At 38.7% G+C, this 19,380-nt stretch overlaps 1 protein-coding gene across 2 annotated transcripts in view; it reads left to right on the forward strand.

The window, feature by feature from the left end:
- Window positions 1–469: 469 nt before the first annotated feature.
- Window positions 470–19,380, forward strand: part of Caprin1 (cell cycle associated protein 1) — a 39,632-nt gene continuing 20,721 nt past the window's right edge. Inside the window, exons 1-6 of one of the 2 annotated variants that reach the window (XM_046455841.2) lie at window positions 470–623; window positions 1,142–1,357; window positions 15,816–15,878; window positions 15,982–16,068; window positions 18,481–18,719; window positions 18,812–18,894. In XM_046455841.2, coding sequence (XP_046311797.1) covers window positions 1,142–1,357; window positions 15,816–15,878; window positions 15,982–16,068; window positions 18,481–18,719; window positions 18,812–18,894 — 688 coding nt within the window. In that variant the 5' untranslated portion in view covers window positions 470–623. Of the gene's footprint in view, window positions 624–1,141; window positions 1,358–1,668; window positions 1,867–15,815; window positions 15,879–15,981; window positions 16,069–18,480; window positions 18,720–18,811; window positions 18,895–19,380 lie in introns of those variants that run through there. The other variant, XM_046455851.1, reaches the window with a different exon arrangement.

The following is a 19,380-nucleotide window of genomic DNA, read 5'->3' on the forward strand; positions in this document are numbered from 1 at the left end:
AGAAGCCAATTGTCCTTTTTTTCAGAAGACCTCTTGGGGTGAGGAAGTTTACACGCTCTGCATTACAAAAGGAATTCTAGAAACAGGGAATGCACCATCCACCCACCCCACGCCCCTTTGCCCCCACTCCCACCAAATAAGGGATCTTCCTGGGGCAGTCGCCAGCTCCACAGCAGCTGCTTGACACCTATTGTCCCCGTTTGGACGCCAAGCGACTTCGCCTGAAGGACCCCAGCTTCGATTTTGCTCAAAACTCAACACACCGCTACTACGAACTCCAGGGTCCGTTCCGACCTGCTCCATGTGGCCGGCCCCCGGCTCAAGGGCTTAGACCATGCGGGGAGGGGGCAGGACAGGCGCTTCCCGGCAGGCGTTCGCGCCGGGCAGCCCGACGGCTGCGAAGGCCCCAGCGCCCCGCTTCTCCCGCCCCCCGCGCCCGGAGGGCTGGCTGGCTAAGTCCCTCCCGCTGCCGGCGCTCGCCACTCTAGGAGCGGCTCTCGGTGCAGCGGGGACAGGGCGAAGCTGCCTGCGCCCACGGAGCGCACGACACTCCTCGGAACGCAGCGCCACCCTCGCCCCCTCAGCTGCCCACTCGGGATCTCCAGCGGCTCCGCGCGCGCACGGTGAGCGCCACCCGGACCGAGGCGCTGAAGGGGAAGAGGGCCGCTGCACCCGAGTGTCCTTTACCTCCGGACCGGCCGGAGCGTCGCGAGGGGCTTGTCCTCAAGTCCTCCCCACTCCTCCAGCCATTTTCAGTTCCCTTCTCCACCCCTGGCCCTGACCTCTCTCTCCCCTCCCTCGGAAGGCGACGAGTCCTGGCCCGCCCCGGTGGGACCGTTGTACTGGCTGTTGGCGGCCGCGCTGGGAGGCCCCGCCCCCGGCCGGAGTACGGTGCCCCGGGGCGGGCGGGCCGAGCCTGGGCTCGCGCGGGGGAGGGGCTGGGCGGCCGGGCGCCCCGCTGGCGGGTCGCGCGCGCGCCCGCGCTCTCTTCCTGCCGGCGGGGCGCGCCGCCCCCTCCCCCACCACTCGCGCAAGCTCCCGCCGGCTGCGCGTTTTGTCCCGCGTCTCGCTCCGTCCGTCTCCTGACTCGCCGCTCTTGTCCTTCCTCCCGCTTTTTCTTCTCTCTCCTCTCGGTCTAAAGATGCCCTCGGCCACCAGCCACAGCGGAAGCGGCAGCAAGTCGTCTGGACCGCCACCGCCGTCGGGTTCCTCCGGGAGTGAGGCGGCGGCGGGGGCCGGAGCAGCTGCGCCGGCTTCTCAGCACCCAGCAACCGGCACCGGCGCTGTCCAGACCGAGGCCATGAAGCAGATTCTCGGGGTGATCGACAAGAAACTTCGGAACCTGGAGAAGAAAAAGGTGCTAGTAGTTGGCGGGAGAGGGAGGGCTTGCGGCGGCCGGGACCGGCGCCCCCCGACCCTGCAGCCGTAGCTTTGACTTCCTCCCATGTCTGGCGCTTCACCAGGTCCCGCCGCCCCCACGCCGCGTCTCCACGGTGAACCTGCGCTCGATGCCCGCAAAACGGGCTCCTAGGGGAGGTGCCTGTCACCTGATGCGGACTCGCGCTGCCCCAGGCCTCTTTAGTCCTCCCGCTGTGGGTCTGGCCTCTTGGCCTGCGGGGGTGGGATGCCAAGGGCGGGGGCCTGTAGCCAGGACCTCTCTCTCACCGAGGCCGGGTGTCTTTGATGGGGCCAGTGGGGGACAAGGGCTCAACCGACTGCCTCGTGGAGTTGGGTGGCCTGCGTCCCCTTGCCGTGGGGTTTGTCCTCTCCGTTACCGGCTCCTCGAGGCCTGAGTGGCCCCTGTGCTTCCCCGGCAGCGAAGGGTGTTTAGAGCCTGGAGTAGGGTCGCTCTGTCGTCGGGCCCAGGTGGAGTGGGTCTTGGATTTGCGGTCCTCCGCCCCCCTCTGGGGGGCTCCCCTGCGTCTCCCTCTTTGTTTCAATTGTGTAGGTGCCCCCGGAGCCTCAGACCCAGGACTGTCGTGAGATGATTTTTTGCTGCGACTTTTTGCCCCTGGGGGACTCTTAAGGGGCAAGGGGACTGCAATGATTGAGATTCGCCGGGGGTGGGCCAAGGGTGGACTGGAGACTGTCGCTAGGTCTCCGGGCACATGGAGAGAGTGTCTAACATGGCGGCGGCTGCGGGGAGAGGGAAGCGCTGTACAGGAGCTGCATTGTGAGCACAAAGCGAAAGCAGAGGGGGAGGGCAGAGACCAGCAGCCGCCCGGACTGGCCTCCTTCGCCCCCCTCCAAAAAATCGAGCCACACCCACAGTTTAAAAAAATTAATTATTTAACTATTCTAGGCCATAACGGTGAGATGTGTCTTCAAGTCGGCCTTTTGTTTTATGCTTTCAGCGCAGGACAGTGTATCAACTGTGTGTTTGTGTTTGTGTGTGTGTGTATGTGTGTGTAGAACTAGGTAGAGAAAGGATCTTCACAGAGTAATTCAACTTTTCAGTAAGATTAGCAGTGGAAAGGGTGACACAAATAGGTAGTACAAAAAATGGGGTGATTACATCTGATTATTGTACTAACTTGCCTTTTACCTTAAAAAGTGAAATATAACTTTGATAGCTTCTAATTGCCTGTTTCTAGTGCATTTAGTGTAACATCTCAAATTATAAAGAAATCACATTAAAATGCATATTTAGCCAGCCACCTGGCTGTTACTTCAGGTGTTGATAATGTTTGGCTCAAATTTGGGCTGTGTGAAGTAAATTGGAAAAAAATGGCGATATTTAGGTCTCAGTTATTTTAATTGCTTATTTACATTTTGGGGAGAGTTTTAAAACAAATAGTAAGCTTTGATATTCTTCTCATTTCCTTCAGTGTTGAAGGTTGGGGACTTTACTTGAATTTCCTGGACTTTATTTGAAATTGAGAGAGATTAAATCTTGATCTAGTTTTTTTTTTTTTTTTAATTTTTTAATATTTATTTTTTAGTTTTCGGCGGACACAACATCTTTGTTTGTATGTGGTGCTGAGGATCGAACCCGGGCCGCACGCACGCCAGGCGAGCGCGCTACCGCTTGAGCCACATCCCCAGCCCAAGATCTAGTTCTTTTGATTATTGTTTTGGTATACAAATATGTCTTAATATAAGTAATTGGAATAATAGATTTATGTATTAATGAGGTAAAAAGTATTTTAAATAACTATAAAGGTGGAATAGAGTAAGCTTACCTAAGGCAACTATCTTCTGAGTCTTGTGGTTTAGCTTTTGCTACCCTATTTTGAAATTGAGACTAACTAGGGTATCTTTTTAAATTCTCTTTTTAAAAAATATTTTATAGTAGATGAACACAATACATTTGTTTTATTTTTATGTGGTGCTGAGGATCGAACTCAGTGCCTCACACTTGCTAGGCAAGTGCTCTACCAACTGTTATAACCCTAGCCTTTAAATCCTTTTAATTCAGTAAACATTTCTGTTAATCTGGCTGATGCTTGAATGGCTTAACTTTCAGAATTTCCAGGAATTGTCTTATTTTCTTTTAGAATGGGAATATTAATGGTGTAATATTTAAATATAGAAATGTATATCCTTCAAAGGCATTCATATAAAGTCATATACTGATTAGCAGCCAATCTATTAATAAGGTGGCTTTTGGATACTAGTGTTTAGTTTATCTGAAAAAGTACAAGAAAGCTAATTTATAAGCCCTCGAGAGAACTTGAATCAAATGATCACTGGTGTATAGTTGTGTATTAATTACTATACATTGGCATCCTTTTTCCCTAAATGATGGCAGAGAAAGAAATGTATTTGGTAATATTAATTATAGAGATTATTGACGGGGCAAATAGTACTGAAAGATTGCCTTGTAATGATGGAGATTCAACAAACTGCACAAAATTAACATATTTAGTATCTCAGTTTCTGTCTCTGTGTTTTGGGGTGCTAAATAGAGGTGGAAAGATCAAGTTACAGTTTGGTTAGACTTTCTTTTTAAAAAAGAACAGTATCTTTATTCATTTTATGAGGATCAAACCTAGGGCCCCGGACTTGGGAGGCACCACTGAGCCACAACCCTAGCCCTTTGGTGAGACTTCTTGATAAGTCACAGACTTACCTACTTGTTAAATAGTTGAGGTAACAGTACTTATATTTTTTACTTATATATTTTACTTTATGAGAAACTCAAGGCTTTCTCCTAATTTAAACACATGGTTTTTATTTTTTAACTAAATGATTGCTGTGTGAGAGGATTTAATAACTGTTTTTTTCAGAAGTGAGCCCTATTTCTAATGCAAAAATAGAGGATTTGCCTTACAATTCGGTTTTGAATTCCTTTTTAGAAAAACTCCTTTCTTTTCAACTGGATTATTATTTTTTTTTTAGTCAATTTAATTGCAACTTGTGTTTGAACTGTATCTCATTCTTACCAGTCAACACTGGAACCTTCTGGGCCAAAATGCTGGATTGTAAAATCAAGTATGTTAACAGAAATGACTAATAGATGATATAGTATCACTTTAAAAGAGAATTGAAATGAGTGTATTTCATTTGGAAAAAAGTTACGCATTTTCTAATTATTTGAGCCTTTAGAGGAAAGCTAAGCATCTGTTCAGTGAAAATGCATGCTTAACGTTGATGAAATATGATCCTATTACATAATGCAAGAAAATGGCTAGGTGTTTTTTTAATTTGGGCTAATAAAAAGTACACGAATGTTAAGGAAGAGAAAAAATACAGTTGTGATAAAGAGAATCAAATGTAAAACTTGATTCACAAATTTTTTAACTGATTATAAAATAGTAATATTGGATTGAGTGATTTACTACCTAGTTTTCATCATCAGTTCATTTGTACAGAATTGGGCCTTAGGCTATGCAAGATAGTATTTTGAAACCAAGTCCTAATGTTAACTGAAAAGAAAATTCACTTGATACTATAACATGAAATCAATTTTGAAGTAGAATAAGGGATGTGTGAGTAGATGATATTTAAATGTTATACTCTGTAAATATAATAGTTTTACACTCTAGTGACTTTGGTAGATGAAAGATTAACCAGTGTTCTCTTGCTTAAAACAAAACAAAAAACCTGTAACCAATATGTAACCAAAACTGATGCCAAAAAGTAGTGTTTTTATACTGCTCCCTAAAGTCTTTAGGTACTTTATGTCTTTGTAGTTAATATTATTTATGTAAAAAAGAATGTGAGTTGTGAGGATACTTTTTAGAACATAGCTCTGTGCCTCTACTTAGAATTTTTGATGCAGCTGTTGCACAGGATTTATTTTAAGTATTTTGGAGTAAACCCATCCTTAACTATTTTATAAGTAAAATCTTTTTTGGGGCTAACATCTGAATTTTCTTGACATTTAGGATCTCCAATGTATCAGCTTCTCCATTGGTTGCAAGAGCTATTCCTCTGCAATGCAGAAGGCAAGGTTACTTTGTTTTGCATTCACCTTGTCTCAGAAAAAAAGGCTGTAATGCTTAATTTGAGGACAAGATTACTTTGTTTTGCATTCACCTTGCCACAGGAAAAAAAGTTATATTGCTTAATATTTCTCTCTTTCTCTCCACATGCTTATGTATCAAGGAAGTAGTTTAAAAGGTTAAGCTGTGAATTTCTATGATAATATAGGTCTGTCTCTTTCAGAGGTGAGCACAGAATCATAAGTATTATAATGGAATGGATTTTTTTTTTAACCTGGCCAAAATATTTTACTTTAGCATTTTTTGTGTGTGGCAAATATTTGAATATATTTTGTGTGATTTACAGATTGAGCTACAATTTACCATAATTTTAAGTAATTTCTTAGGGCTATGTGAAGATTAGTACTATTTCATATTTTAAAAAAAGCATGTTTGCTTGTAAAAGATTAAACCACATTGTTATAGAATCTTTTTTTAAGTTTTTTTTTTTTTTTAAAGGAGCTGAAAGACACCCTAGAATTTAGCCACAGTTAATTTTATAGAAGAGGAAATAGAGATGCTTATATAAAAAGACCCAGGTTGGAATGGGTGATTTCCAATGTCTCTTGTAATGTTTTATGGGGGTAATTAGAATTTGTAGCGTTCTACAATATTAGTGTAATTCTTAGTATTTAATTGTTGTGTAGAACCAAGTAAGACCTTTTGCTTCAAATCCTTTAAATTAGAATTTCTTCGTTTTGACAAGCTAAACGAGAAAGAAAAATGCTTTTCATTTTCAAATTTTTTGATCTTTACTAATATCTTATTGCTGAACTTTCTAGGTTGCCCACATAATGGGGTTCTGAGAACATCAGTATGGTGAAGTCTGGTGTATCAGCTATTGTTGTAATGATATTTACTTTTTAAAAAAACATTTATTTTTTCTAATTAGTTGAAATTAACTTTTAAAGCTTAAATTGTGAAGTTTTTCTTCTTGAGTAGGTAAGCCCCAAATGTACATTTGCCAGTTTCCACTAAAGCGCCTGGTATATTGTAAACCAGAAAAATTTTGGGAAAGCATTACCAGTGGAGAGAAATAGCAGGTGTGACAACCTTTCCACCTCAATTCTTGTGTTCCAAGTTCCTAGATATCTTCTAGTAAGTGGTTCTTCTCTCTCCCCCCCCCCCCCAGGAAGTAAATGATAGATATACATTGGCGAAGAGAGAGAAGTGTCAGAAGGGAAGTTCAGCCAGTTAGAACTGAAAATTGTTTAGCTTGAGCTCATTTTAAAATTTTTTTCTACTAATGATATTGTTAGATAGAAATATGAGTGTAAAAACCACAAATAGAAAGAGACCTTTATTGGGTAGAGTTCAAAATTCATACTTCCTGAGGAAAGAGGAAGGTGTGCTTTTTGACTAAGCTCAATTAAAGTAGTCTGTTTCCTTTAATAACTTCTACTACCTATTGTCTCTACCCCTCACATCCTTGACATTTTTTACTGCTTTATGTTCTTAACCTTGATGTTTTTCTAATTGGTGGTAATCTAATTGGGGCCAGAGATTATCAATTTTTGTATTCCATTGTGTGTCAGACCGAGTGCATCGTTGCACATATATGTTAAGTATATTTACAAGTTTGATTGTCATTATGAAGAGATATGTGTAGCTTCATTAACAAAACTCCTAAGATGGGAGGGAAAATCCATTAAAATTGATTAATCCATGAGGGTAAAAATGCTTTTTGTACAGTTATTTACTTGCAGTGATTTTTTTTTTAAGTTAAAATGGAATTTTTATTATTGTTTCAGGTGGGCAGCAATTAAAATACTCTGGATAATAAGCAAAATTTGGGAATAGTCATTTAGGAGAGCAAAGATAATGCTTCACATTAGAACTGTCATAAGTTAGACATTTTTGCATTTCGGCCAATAGTGTTATTTAAACATAGAATTAACTGTTATGTACTTTTTTTTTTTTTTTTTTAAGAATTTTAATATTTATTTTTTTTTTAGTTTTTGGCGGACACAACATGTGAACCCGGGCCGTACGCATGCCAGGCGAGCACGCTACTGCTTGAGCCACATCCCAGCCCCTGTTATATACTTTAATCACTAAAAAACCCCTCCTGGTCTCCATTTCGAATTAAGATTCACATCTTTTTGCATTGAACTCTCAAGGAATGTGAAATCCTCATGAGTAGCTTGGTTAAAGCAACTAATAATTCAAAAGGTATCCTTTGACACTGTAATCATTTGTTGTTTTCAAGTTTACAAGCTTTAGACCTTTTTTTTTTTTTTTTTTTTTGTGGTGCTGGGAATTGAACCCAGGGCCTTGTTCGTGCCGGGCAGTATACTTTACCACTGAGCTACATGCCAAATCCAAGCTTTAGATTTTTCTTAAAGTGGTTTTTTTTTTTGATACCTGGGGTTGAATCCAGACGTGCTTAACCATTAGGCCATGTCCCCAGCCATTTTTTTTTTTTTTTAATTTTTGTTTTATTGAGAGACAGAATCTTGCTAAGTTGCTCAGGGCTTTGCTGAGTTGCAAAAGATTTAAACTTGGCCTCCTTAGCCAAACTGCTGGGATTATAGGCCTGTGCCACCCTGCCCCGTGACTTTTTAAGATACTTAATTCAAAATAAGTGATACTAGAACATATAATTTTTTTTAAGGTGGACACAATATCTTTATTTTTATGTGGTGCTGAGGATCGAACCCAGTGCCTCACTCATGCCAGGCGAGCGTCTTACCACTTGAGCCACATCCCTAGCCTGATACTAGAACTCTTTATATTTTTATATTTATATCTTCATATATACTTTTTGAAAAAGGGTCTCACAGGCTGGCTGGGAATTTGTGATCCTCCTGCCTTACTTAGCCTCCCAATTTCCTGAGATTGCAGGAGTGCACCAACACACTTAGCTATCTTTTTTTAAACTCCTGAATACTTTTAACCTGCTTGAAAAATTATCCTGTAATGAGTTCTTAGATGACATCTGATTTAGCATTCTTTAACTGTTCTCAGTGTTCAGATATCTGTCATTCCTGACAGATGTTCATTTATTCTTTGCTTTACCTAGTTTTCTAGGGCCTGGTAAAAGCTAATTTTTGAGTCTGTTTAAAATTTGGACTTTCTTAAGTTGTTGACGTTAAGAATTATATTCACCCCCACCAATCTTAAATATTCTTTCCTGTGTTCTGGAATAGCAGACACTATGAGTATGCTTCCGGCATTTGAAAATAGTTGTTAATGGATCTTCTATGAATTGCTGTGTATGTTTCTCTACTGTTGTTTTAAAAGCTGATGGAACTTTTACTTATTATCTTTCTTGTCTCATGAATTTTATAGTTACTGAGTCTCATTTTAATTTCGGGAAAGTGAATGGAAAGCAGAACTCAACTTGTCTGTTAACTTGAGCAAAGTCAGAACTGATGTTTCTCTAGGTGAAGAGTGGGGTCTGCAGGCATTGATGACTTGAAATAATATCTGGAAAAGCCAATCAAGATTATGGAATGTTGAGGAAAAGAAATCTTTATCTTTCATTGTCTGCATTTGTTTTTCTGTACTCTAGAAGCTATTTGACCTGAATACATAAAAGTATATCTAGGTGGTCTTACTTTTTTATTTGAGACTTAATTTTTAATTATTGTGTCCCAGTTTAGAGGTCTCCTTAATTAAGAATAGGAGTTACATGGCTTCCCTGGATAACAAGATTAGTTTTTTTCAGATTTTATTTGTTTCCTATCAATCTTATGACTGCGGTTACCTAGTTGAAGAATATTTATTTATTTATTTTTGAGTTCTCTCATCTCCCCATTTTTTTTGAATGTATAATTTAAAAATATCCCATTCGTTTATGGAATTTGTTGGATATAATAGTAAAGGGGCAAAGCTTAGAGGGACATTTGTCTTGGATATCCATCTTGCAGTACTGATTGAAAAACCCATTCAGTAATGAAAGTTTGATGATGAAAAGCTCAGGGAAGACTGGAAGATTCAGATGTACTGTGATTCAGCAACGTAATCTAATTTGTGAAGGGAAAGGAGGAAAACATCTCACCAGAAGCAGAAATGAAGTGTGGCAACAGCTGGAATCCAGGGAGGGGGACTGAAGCACAAAAAGTTTTTCTGTGACTTTAGGCAAGTTATTTACTGTCTCAGTTTAGGATAAGGTGAAGTAGGATTAATAATAGACGCCCCTTCCCACCCCAACCCTCCATAGGGTTAGCTGCCTGATAGTTTAAATTTGAGTGTGACTTAGTGAATCAAAGAAATAAATGGGAGATACAGTGGGACTAGGTAGTGGGGTAATTATTTCTCAGTACCACATGACTCTAAAGCCTTTTGACATGAATGTAGTCACATCTCTGTTCCATGATTCCTTTTCAGAGACTTGGTAATCTGGGAGATGACCTGATTTTTATCTTGCCCAGGTGATGCTATAAATCAATTTTTGGCCAGGGTGGAGGTACTGGGATTGAACTCAGGGGCACTCGACCACTGAGCCACATACCCAGCCCTATTTTGTGTTTTATTTAGAGACAGGATCTCAATGAGTTGCTTAGTGCCTTGCTTTTTGCCGAGGCTGGCTTTGAATTCGTGATTCTCCTGTCTTGGCCTCCCAAGCTCCTGGGATTACAGGTGTGTGCGACATTTCTGAAGAAGCAAATCTTTTTTTTTTTAATATTTATTTTTTTAGTTGTAGATGGACAGCATGCCTTTATTTCACTTACTTATTTTTATGTGGTGCTGAGGATCACATATGTGAGGTGAGCGTGCTACCACTTGAGCCATATCCCCAGCCCCTGAAGAAAAATAGCTGGAGAAAAATTCTCCAGAAAAAAATGCTTAATATTCATTTTATGTATTTGATATGAGTAGTTGGTCAATTTTTCTTTATCACCATTTTAGGCAGACAAGTTCTAACCTGGGAAAGAACAAAGCTGTGTTTGTCTGGAATTGTTTTCTCCTGTCTTACCCCTGTTTTTGTTGTTAGTGTTGGACCTGTCAGCGTAACAAGCAAGTCCTTTTATGTTGACTTGTTCATACTACAAATTTTAAATCCAAATGGAAAGATAGTCTAATTGGGCTTTGTGTAAGTCACTTGAATAGTCCATAACAATAGGAATTAAAAGGCCATAATAATGATATCATTTCCGAGTAGTCTACTCTTTCAAAGATGAGGCAACTTGTAGTATTTGGACCAATGCAATGCTATATCCTTTCCCTTATCACCTAAAGCTACCTGTTTTGCAAAGCAGAAATTGGATGAATTGATTGTCCTAAAGAAGCTTTTTGTTTCTAGTGCAAATTTTCACATCACTGAATTTAATCATAAAGTATTTTTTCTGGGGTTAATTCACAATGAAAAGATATGATAAAAGTACCACTTAGGGATACAATGTAGTAACAGATCACAAGTGAATCTTATGCAGGTGTTAACTAGATTTATAAGCTGACTGGAAATCACCAGTCAAGTTTTCAATTTTTTTTGCTACTGGAAATTTAATGCAGGGACACTTTACCACACTGAGCCATATCCCCAGCCCTTTTTTATGTTTTATTTTGAGATAGGGTCTTGCTGAGTTGCTTAGGGCCTCACTAAGTTGCTCAGGCTGGCCTTGAATTTGTGGTCATCCTGCCTCAGCCTCCTGAGTTGCTGGGATTACAAGGTGCACCATTGTGCCCCACAAGTTTTCTGAATTCTTTAGAGCTGAACTTTTTTTTTTTTTTTTTTTTTGAGAGAGTTTTTAAAAATATTTATTTCTGGGCTGGGTCGTGGCTCAGTGGTAGAGCACTTGCCTCTCATGCATGAGACTCTGGGTTCAATCCTCAGCACCACATAAAAATAAATAAAAATAAAGATTTTTTTAAAAAAAATACTTATTTCTTAGTTTTCGGCGGACACAACATCTTTGTATGTGGTGCTGAGGATCGAACCTGGGCCACACTCATGCCAGGCAAGCGCGCTACCGCTTGAGCCACATCCCCAGTCCCTAGAGCTGACTTTTAAGTGACGTATTTCCAAATTGAGGTTGCCTTGTGCTGGTTTCTAAGGCCACAAATTTTATCTTTTTTTTTTTTTTTTTTTTTTGATATTAAGGATTGGACCCAGGGGCACTAAACCACCGAGCCACATCACCAGTCCTTTTTTATTTTGAGATAGGGTCTTACCAAATTAAGGCGTTGCTAAATTGTTGAGGCTGGCCTCAAACTTGAGATTCTCCTGCTTCAGCCTCCTGAGTCATTGGGATTACAGGTGTGTATCACTCCACCTGGCAGAGTACTGTATGAGTGATTCAAAATAGTTTCTTACTTCTCAGTACTATTGGATTTGCTATTATAAGAGAATTATAATGTTTTTGACCTATGTGAGTGTTTCTCAAAATTAGGTATGCACAGTCACCCAGTAAGACTTTGGTAAAACAGATTGCTGGGTCCTAATTCAGTAGATTTAGGGTAGTGCCTGAGACATTGAATTTCTAACAGTTTCCCAGTTGATACTGATGTTGCTGGTTTGAGAATTATGAGCATCATTGATAGACCAGCATAGAGTCTTTGCTGTGTAAGATCTGATTATATATAACAGTGGCGAGAGATCCTACATTATACTGGTAAAGAAAAAAACTAGTGTCCTCTAAAACAGTCTTTTTTTTTTTTTTTTTTTTAATTGTGATTCAGTTGTTTTGTTATTGAGTTTTGGTTACTTCTTCAGTGAATGCATTTCTTAGTATTTTGGCCAGGCTTAGAAACCTACTTTCCTGAAGTGTGAGCAAGGTTCAAGGGATAGATAATATATTTCTAATAGTAGTGTAGAAGGTATTAATTGTTAACAGAAGAACTTTTGTAATGCTATGACAAAACTCTATTGTTATTAGAAAATATAGCTTGCATTCATTTAGCTTACTGCATTTTTTTTTTTTTTTTAGCGGGGGCGGGCGAGTACTAGGGATTGAACTTGGGGACACTTGGTCACTGGCCCACATCCCTGACCCTATTTTGTATTTTATTTAGAGACAGGGTCTCACTGAGTTGATTAATGCCTCACTTTTGCTGAGACTCTCGCTTTGAACTTGGGATTCTCCTTCCTCAGCTCCCCAGCCTCTGGGATTACTGCATTTTTTGATTGGGAAATTCAACTAAGTATAAGAAACTGTGGTGTGCTTTTTGGGAATCCTATGTTAGAGATTTTTGAGATTGTTCAGTTATGACTTGACATACTTCTTTCATCATAGTTAACTATTTGTTGTGGTTGTAGACATCCTTCTCACTTCAAGAATTTCAGCTTTCGAATTGTTATGGGTTGGAAAGCAAAAAACATGTTAACAATAATATAAAATTTATGTGAGTTTAGTAAAATACATCTTTGCTTTGGCAGTGCAGAGTTCTTTTTATTTTTTGTTTGGTCACATTGGGGATTGAAGCTGGTTGTGCCAAGCCGCTGAGCTACATTCCCAACTGTTTTAGAAATTTTAAAATTTTGAGAGAGTCTTGCTAAATTGCCCAAACTAGCCTCAAACTTGCAATCCTTCTGCCTCAGCCTCCTGAGTAGCTGGGATTATAGGCATGTACCATTTTGGCCTCGCTTCTTTTACATAATTTGCATTGACAATATTCTTTACAGATGTTTGTACAGAGGTTTGTGTACCAGGAAGCTAGAGTTTCATTGATGGCTACTTTTCATTTTTCTTTTAACCTTGTTCCAGTTATTACCTTGTAACAGACTAATCCAGAATTTAAGGTCTTAAAACCATACATTTTATTACGCTCACAGATTTCTGCTTATCTCTCAGGGATTCAGACAGGGCACACAACAGGGTTGATGTCTTTGTTCTATATTGCCTGAGGAAGAAAGACTTTTTCACTCATGTTGAATGTCTGGCCTGGGGTGACTTGAACACAGTATTGCTGACCAGAGCTTTTAAATGAGACCTCCCTTCATGGCTTGCTTCATTTTTAGCATGGCAACCTCAGGGTTATTGGATTTCTTGTATAATGGCCAAGGGCTCCAAATACAAGTGATATAGTGACTAGTAAACAAGGCAGAGATGCATAGCTTTTATGGCTTGGCCTTGAAAGTCAGACAGGATCACTTATACTGTACTGGTTTGAGCCCATAAAGGTACAGTAGCAGGGGAATTGTTCTAGTTCTTAATGGGGGAGTACCAAGGTCACATTGTAAATCATATATGGGGCTGCAGATGTTGTAGCTATTTTGGGAAAATGTAATCTGCCATAGCTCTCAGGTAGGCTGAATATTAAATTTGTTATTGTGTGAAAAATTGAAGCTTTTTTGCTATTGATAGCTTATCCTACTATATGATAGTACAGGCTCACAGCTCTTGAAAGTCCTAACAATATCCTGAAATCTTTCCCATCTTATCATCTTTCAAATTGCATGTAATTATAATCATTTTTATTATATGTTCATTGCAGAATATTTAATTAAAGAGTACAAAATAACTCTGTGAGAGATATATAGTATACTGTGTATTAATTTCTAGGTTTAACAAAAATTTCTTTATATACTAATATAGGAAAAAAGGAAGATAATAAATGAAGAAAATAATAAATGCAGTGTCACTAGCACGCCCTACCTTCTGCCCCACTGTACTTTGTTTAGTTCAGAATTTTTGCTATAAATTAGCACTGAATTTTAGGCCCTTCTGTTTGCAAATCTTCTATTTATCTGTATTTGCTTAGGTAATGGATATTGAACTCATAGGTACTTTACCACTGAGCTACATTCCTAACTCTTTTAAATTTTGTATTTTGAGATAGGGTCATATTGCCACTGCTAACCTTGAACTTGTGGTCCTTCTGCCTCAGTCTCCCAAGTCACTGGGATTGTGGGAGTGTGTCATCACACCTGGCTATTATCTTTACATTTCTAAATTTAGGATTCTGACTGTAACTCTTTTTATTTTGGAATATCCTGAGTCATAAATTAAAAGCAGAGCTTGTTTAGTTTCTTGTTCCTAAAAAGAAAAACAGATGCTGGCAACAGCAGTGCATGCCTGTTAATCCCAGAAACTTCAGAGACTGAGGCAGGAGGATCACAAGTTTGAGGCCAGCCTCAGTGACTTAGTGAGACCCACAACAACTTTGTGAGACTCTCAGCAAAGGACTGGGGATATGACACAGTGGAAAAGTGCCCTGGGTTAAATCTGTAGTTCCAGGGAAAAAGAAAAATAGCCTTTTCTTTCTAAAAAGGAATGAGCTGTTTTTGTTGACCCTTAGAGTGTTCTAAGGTATTTGAGCACATCTTTTGCAATTGGGGTTATGCTCACCAGATCAGTGTAAACTATTTTTCAACCAGTAGACTTGAATTTTATACCTCTTTAGCTGAAGACTTATAGATAGTGTGAAGTAGTTCAACTAAATAAAATTGCATACTTTCCTTAACTTTTAATGTTTTAATAATTATCTTGGTTTTATTTACATCCAGTGTGACTCATTGTGATACCTTTAAGTTAAGGAAAGGGTGGTTATGCAAGTTGATTTGTTTCTGGTACAAAGAAAATGGATTATTTAACCTAACAAAAACAAAACCAAAAAAATTTCTATTGCTTTTAACCTGGTTTCTGAAGCCTCTTTATCAAAATGTTGCTTTGTATTTGGTTTTTTAGTTAGTGTTACTATTGCTAAGTAACTATATATCTTCAAAATTTATTATGGTTATTTTTCCTCTTAGTTTAGATTTGTTTTATTTCCTATCTTCCAACCCTTAACTGAATTCTTGACTCTTCTATTACCTAAGTATCTTTTTTCTTTAGGATCTTATCTAATAGTAGTAGTCTGGGAAACCTTCAAAATTTTCAACTTAGTAAATAGTGGTCATCTTAAACTAGAAGATCATTTGTTTACCTTTATCTTTAATTACTAGCAAAGTTGTTGATTGGTGTACTGCCCATAGGTGAAAATAATAACTTCGAAATATCTCATGTTGTTCAAAGATGCATAAAGTGTATCAAAGACAATTTGCCCATGGATTTATTCAGGAAGATACCCTCTTTTTGTACTATGTATTCATATGGATCCTTTGAAGGAGGGGAGAAGGGAAGGGAGGCCACAAAAATTTAACACTATAAATGTCGGATATGCTTATTGGGTGGAAACAGAATCCTCACCAAATTGTGACTCTCTCCTATGTGATTAGGAACCATATACCTGGCCTATCTACCACTTTTTTGAGTACCCTGAAAGATAACCGATGTTGTTTCATTGATTTACAGGTATTTGATATCATTAAGCAATGGTGATTATTTAAATTTATTTTTTAGTTCAATATTAAATGTACTGTTTAATATGTTACTTAATCTGGAGTATATCTCAAGCATACTTACAACAAAATTTGAGAAAAACATTGAAGACTGCTTGGTTTTGTCAGTTTTAACTTAAGCTGGTATATACTTTGTGAAATGTAATTTTTTTTGTTTTTAATAGGGGAAGCTTGATGATTACCAGGAACGAATGAATAAAGGGGAAAGGCTTAATCAAGATCAGCTGGTAAAGATGTTATATTTTATTAAAGATTTTGTGCTTACTATTTTGAAGAATTTTGTAGTTCTCATGATTCTAGTAAAGTTGGGTTCTGTTTTTGTCATTTTAGGATGCTGTATCAAAATACCAGGAAGTCACAAATAATTTGGAGTTTGCAAAAGAACTACAGAGAAGTTTCATGGCATTAAGTCAAGATGTATGTAAACGATAATATATGTTTATGAAATGCTAAAAATAGGGTTAGTGGAAAAATTTGTGTTTTGGATTTTAGTTCTTCCATTACATTTATAAGCTCTCTACGAGGTGAGAAGATTGGATCCAGTTATATCTTTTTTGGTACCAGAGATTCAACCCAGGGCTGCTTAACCACTGAGTCATGTCCTCATTCCTTTTTTTGTTTTATTTTGAGACAGTCTTGCTAAATTGCCTAGGGCCTCACTAAATTGCAGAGGCTGGTCTCTTTCTGCCTTAGTCTTCCGAGTCACTGGGATTGCAGTTGTGTGCCACCAGGCCCAGAGGATCCAGTTGTATCTAAGATACCTTCCAATTCTGTGTATTTTGTTGTAACACCTGAAAGATGTCTTTTAAAAGAACTAAGTTTTGAGATAGGACAAAAGTCATAAAATAGTTACCTTAAAAATCTCATTGGTGGGGCTGGGGTTGTGGATCAGAGGCAGAATGCTCGCCTCGCACATGCAAGTTACTGTGTTCGATCATCAGCACCACATAAAAACAAGTAAATAAAATAAAGGTATTGTGACCAATTACAACTAAGAAAAAAATTGAAAAATCTCATTGGTATAAAAAGTTAGCTGTGCAAATATACATAAACATTTTCCATATTTCCTTTAGTTCTACTGATCATCTTGCAGTTCCACTAATTAACACAAAATACAGAAAATTAAGTGTTCTGAATAAGTAGTTTGAGGAAAGGCTAGCAACTTTGAAATTATAAAGTTATCTCTGATTTGATAAAATGACAGTCTACTACATGGGAAGTAATACAATACAAGGATTAGGAGATCTGACTCAGGAAACAGATTGTCTAGGTTAAATCTGATTCTACCACTTGTTGTGTGACTTTGGATGAGTTACTGTACCTGTATTAATTAAGGTGTTCCAGAGAAACAGAACCAGAAGACAGGGAAGAAAGGCCATCATAATACATCAGTTTTCTAGTCTATAAAGTGGTGATAGTAGTAGTCCCTATTCATAGGATTGTGCCTAGAAGAGTATTTGATTCATAACTAATATATTTTAAGCACTTAATGCTATCTTATTATATTTGATGAAGGAAAAAATTTTGATGATTTGCCACAAACCGTAATGTCTTAGTTTGTTTTGTGCTTCAATAACACCATAGACTGGGTAATTCATAAAAAATGAAAATTTATTTCTCATAGTTTGGGAGGCTGGGAAGTCCAAGACCAAAGCACCAGCCTCTGGTGAGGACCTCCTTGCTGTATCCTTTTATGTGGTGGAGGTGGAAAGGCAGGAGGGTGAACTCACTTCAGTAATCCCTTTTAACAGCAGCATTTATCCATTGATTAACTTTTAATCTTTGTATTGAGGAGATTAAATTTCCAACACACGAACTTTTGGGGACTCCGGTAGTTCCAGGTAGGGGTGTGTTCCACTTAGAATACAACATTTCTGAAACCACTGTCACTGAATAAATTATAATATCTGTATTCTTCTTTGGTTTTATTTTAACAAAACTTTTGTCTGAACCTTTAACTTCATTGGCAGTAAATTTATTTAATATTCAAGAACTTAAACCTGGCTCTAGCCTACCTTTTCTGGTTTTCAACTTATTCCCTACTTGTGCTATTTAATTAAAAGTAGCTATCTTTATTACTTTTTTTTTTTTTTCTTCCTTTCATATTCCTGCCTCTTTGTGTTTTCTATCTCTAGCTACCTAAAAGAGACATTAAACTGCCCCTCCTAAGATTTAAATACCATTTATTTTAATGGGTGTCACTTTCTCCTTGAAAGCTTTCTTGTCCTATCCTAACTTATCTGTTCATATATATCATTCATTTACTTTCCATTTATTGGTAATGTCTCATTTGTCCACTCTGCTACCGTTTATGGATTTGTCTTGTAACCTTTATCATTTCTCCAAGGCCTCTTCCATTTCTCCCTTTAATATAGATTTCATATGCCCCCCACCCTTTTTTAATTGTACTGGGGATTGAACCCAGGGGTGATCAACCCCATTGAGCCACATCCCATTTTTTTTTTTTTTTTAATTTTGGGACGGGGTCTGCCTGAGTTGCTTAGGGCCTTGCTAAGTTGCTGAGGCTGACTTTGAATTTGAGATGCTCCTGGCTTAGCCTCCCAAGGCTGGTTGAATTACAGGTGTGCACCCTTGTGCCTGGCTTTTTTTTTTTTTTTTTTTTAATTTGTGTTAGTTGGTTCTTGTGAAGTCTGAGAAAGGAGAAAGGTGGAAAGGAAAACACTGCAGTGACTTCAAAAGACTAACCTTTTTGTATCTCCAAACTGATGCTAAACATTAAAAAGGAAGAGAGAAATATTTCTTGTAAGTTAGTGGAAGGTACTTAAAAGCTGTAATTTTGGTGTCTTATAGTTTTATATTCTCTTACAGATTCAGAAAACAATAAAGAAGACAGCACGCCGGGAACAGCTAATGAGAGAAGAAGCTGAACAGAAACGTTTAAAAACTGTTCTTGAGCTACAGTATGTTTTGGATAAATTGGGAGATGATGAAGTGCGAACTGACTTGAAACAAGGGTTGAATGGAGTACCAATATTATCTGAAGAGGAATTGTCATTGTTGGATGAATTCTACAAGTTGGTAGACCCTGAACGGGACATGAGCTTAAGGTATAGTCCTATTTGATAATAGAAACTTCTGAGTATTCAGTTGTTAATAACTGAAAGGTAATTAATTAGCTGTTTATTATTTTTATTATAAGGCTGAACGAGCAATATGAACATGCCTCCATTCATTTGTGGGACTTGCTGGAAGGGAAGGAAAAATCTGTATGTGGAACAACTTGTAAGTATTAAAAATGTCAGTTTTCTAACTTTTAAGAATTTTTCTTCTTAACAGTAATGTTTAAAATTTAGAAGTGCGTACGTTGCACTCATCTACTGTTTACTTTTATATTTCCTTTTTGCATCCTTTTTGGGCATGTTTGTGATATGTGTTTTGTCAGAACTAGTGACTGCTGGGCACTATTGCACAGGCCTATAATTCCTGCCACTTAGAAGGATGAGGCAGGAGAAACGAAGGTTCAAGGCCAACCTCATCAACTTAAGGAAACCTTCTCTGAAAATAAGTAATTAAAAGGACTGGGGCTGTAGTTCAGTGGGAAAGTATCCTTGAGTTTAGTCCCTAGTACCCCAACAAATCCAAAAAACCACTAGTGATAGTCTATAAAAATAGAAGTCCTAACTTACATGGTTTTGTGTTTTTTGTGGTGCTGGATGTTAATCAACTTTTTGTTACTATGACAAAATTCCTAAGATGGTAGGAAGGAAA

The sequence above is a fragment of the Marmota monax genome, unplaced genomic scaffold (genome assembly GCF_021218885.2).
Source record: "Marmota monax isolate L192 unplaced genomic scaffold, Marmota_monax_Labrador192_F-V1.1 WCK01_AAM20220418_F8-fsc00047, whole genome shotgun sequence".
NCBI lineage: Eukaryota > Metazoa > Chordata > Mammalia > Rodentia > Sciuridae > Marmota > Marmota monax.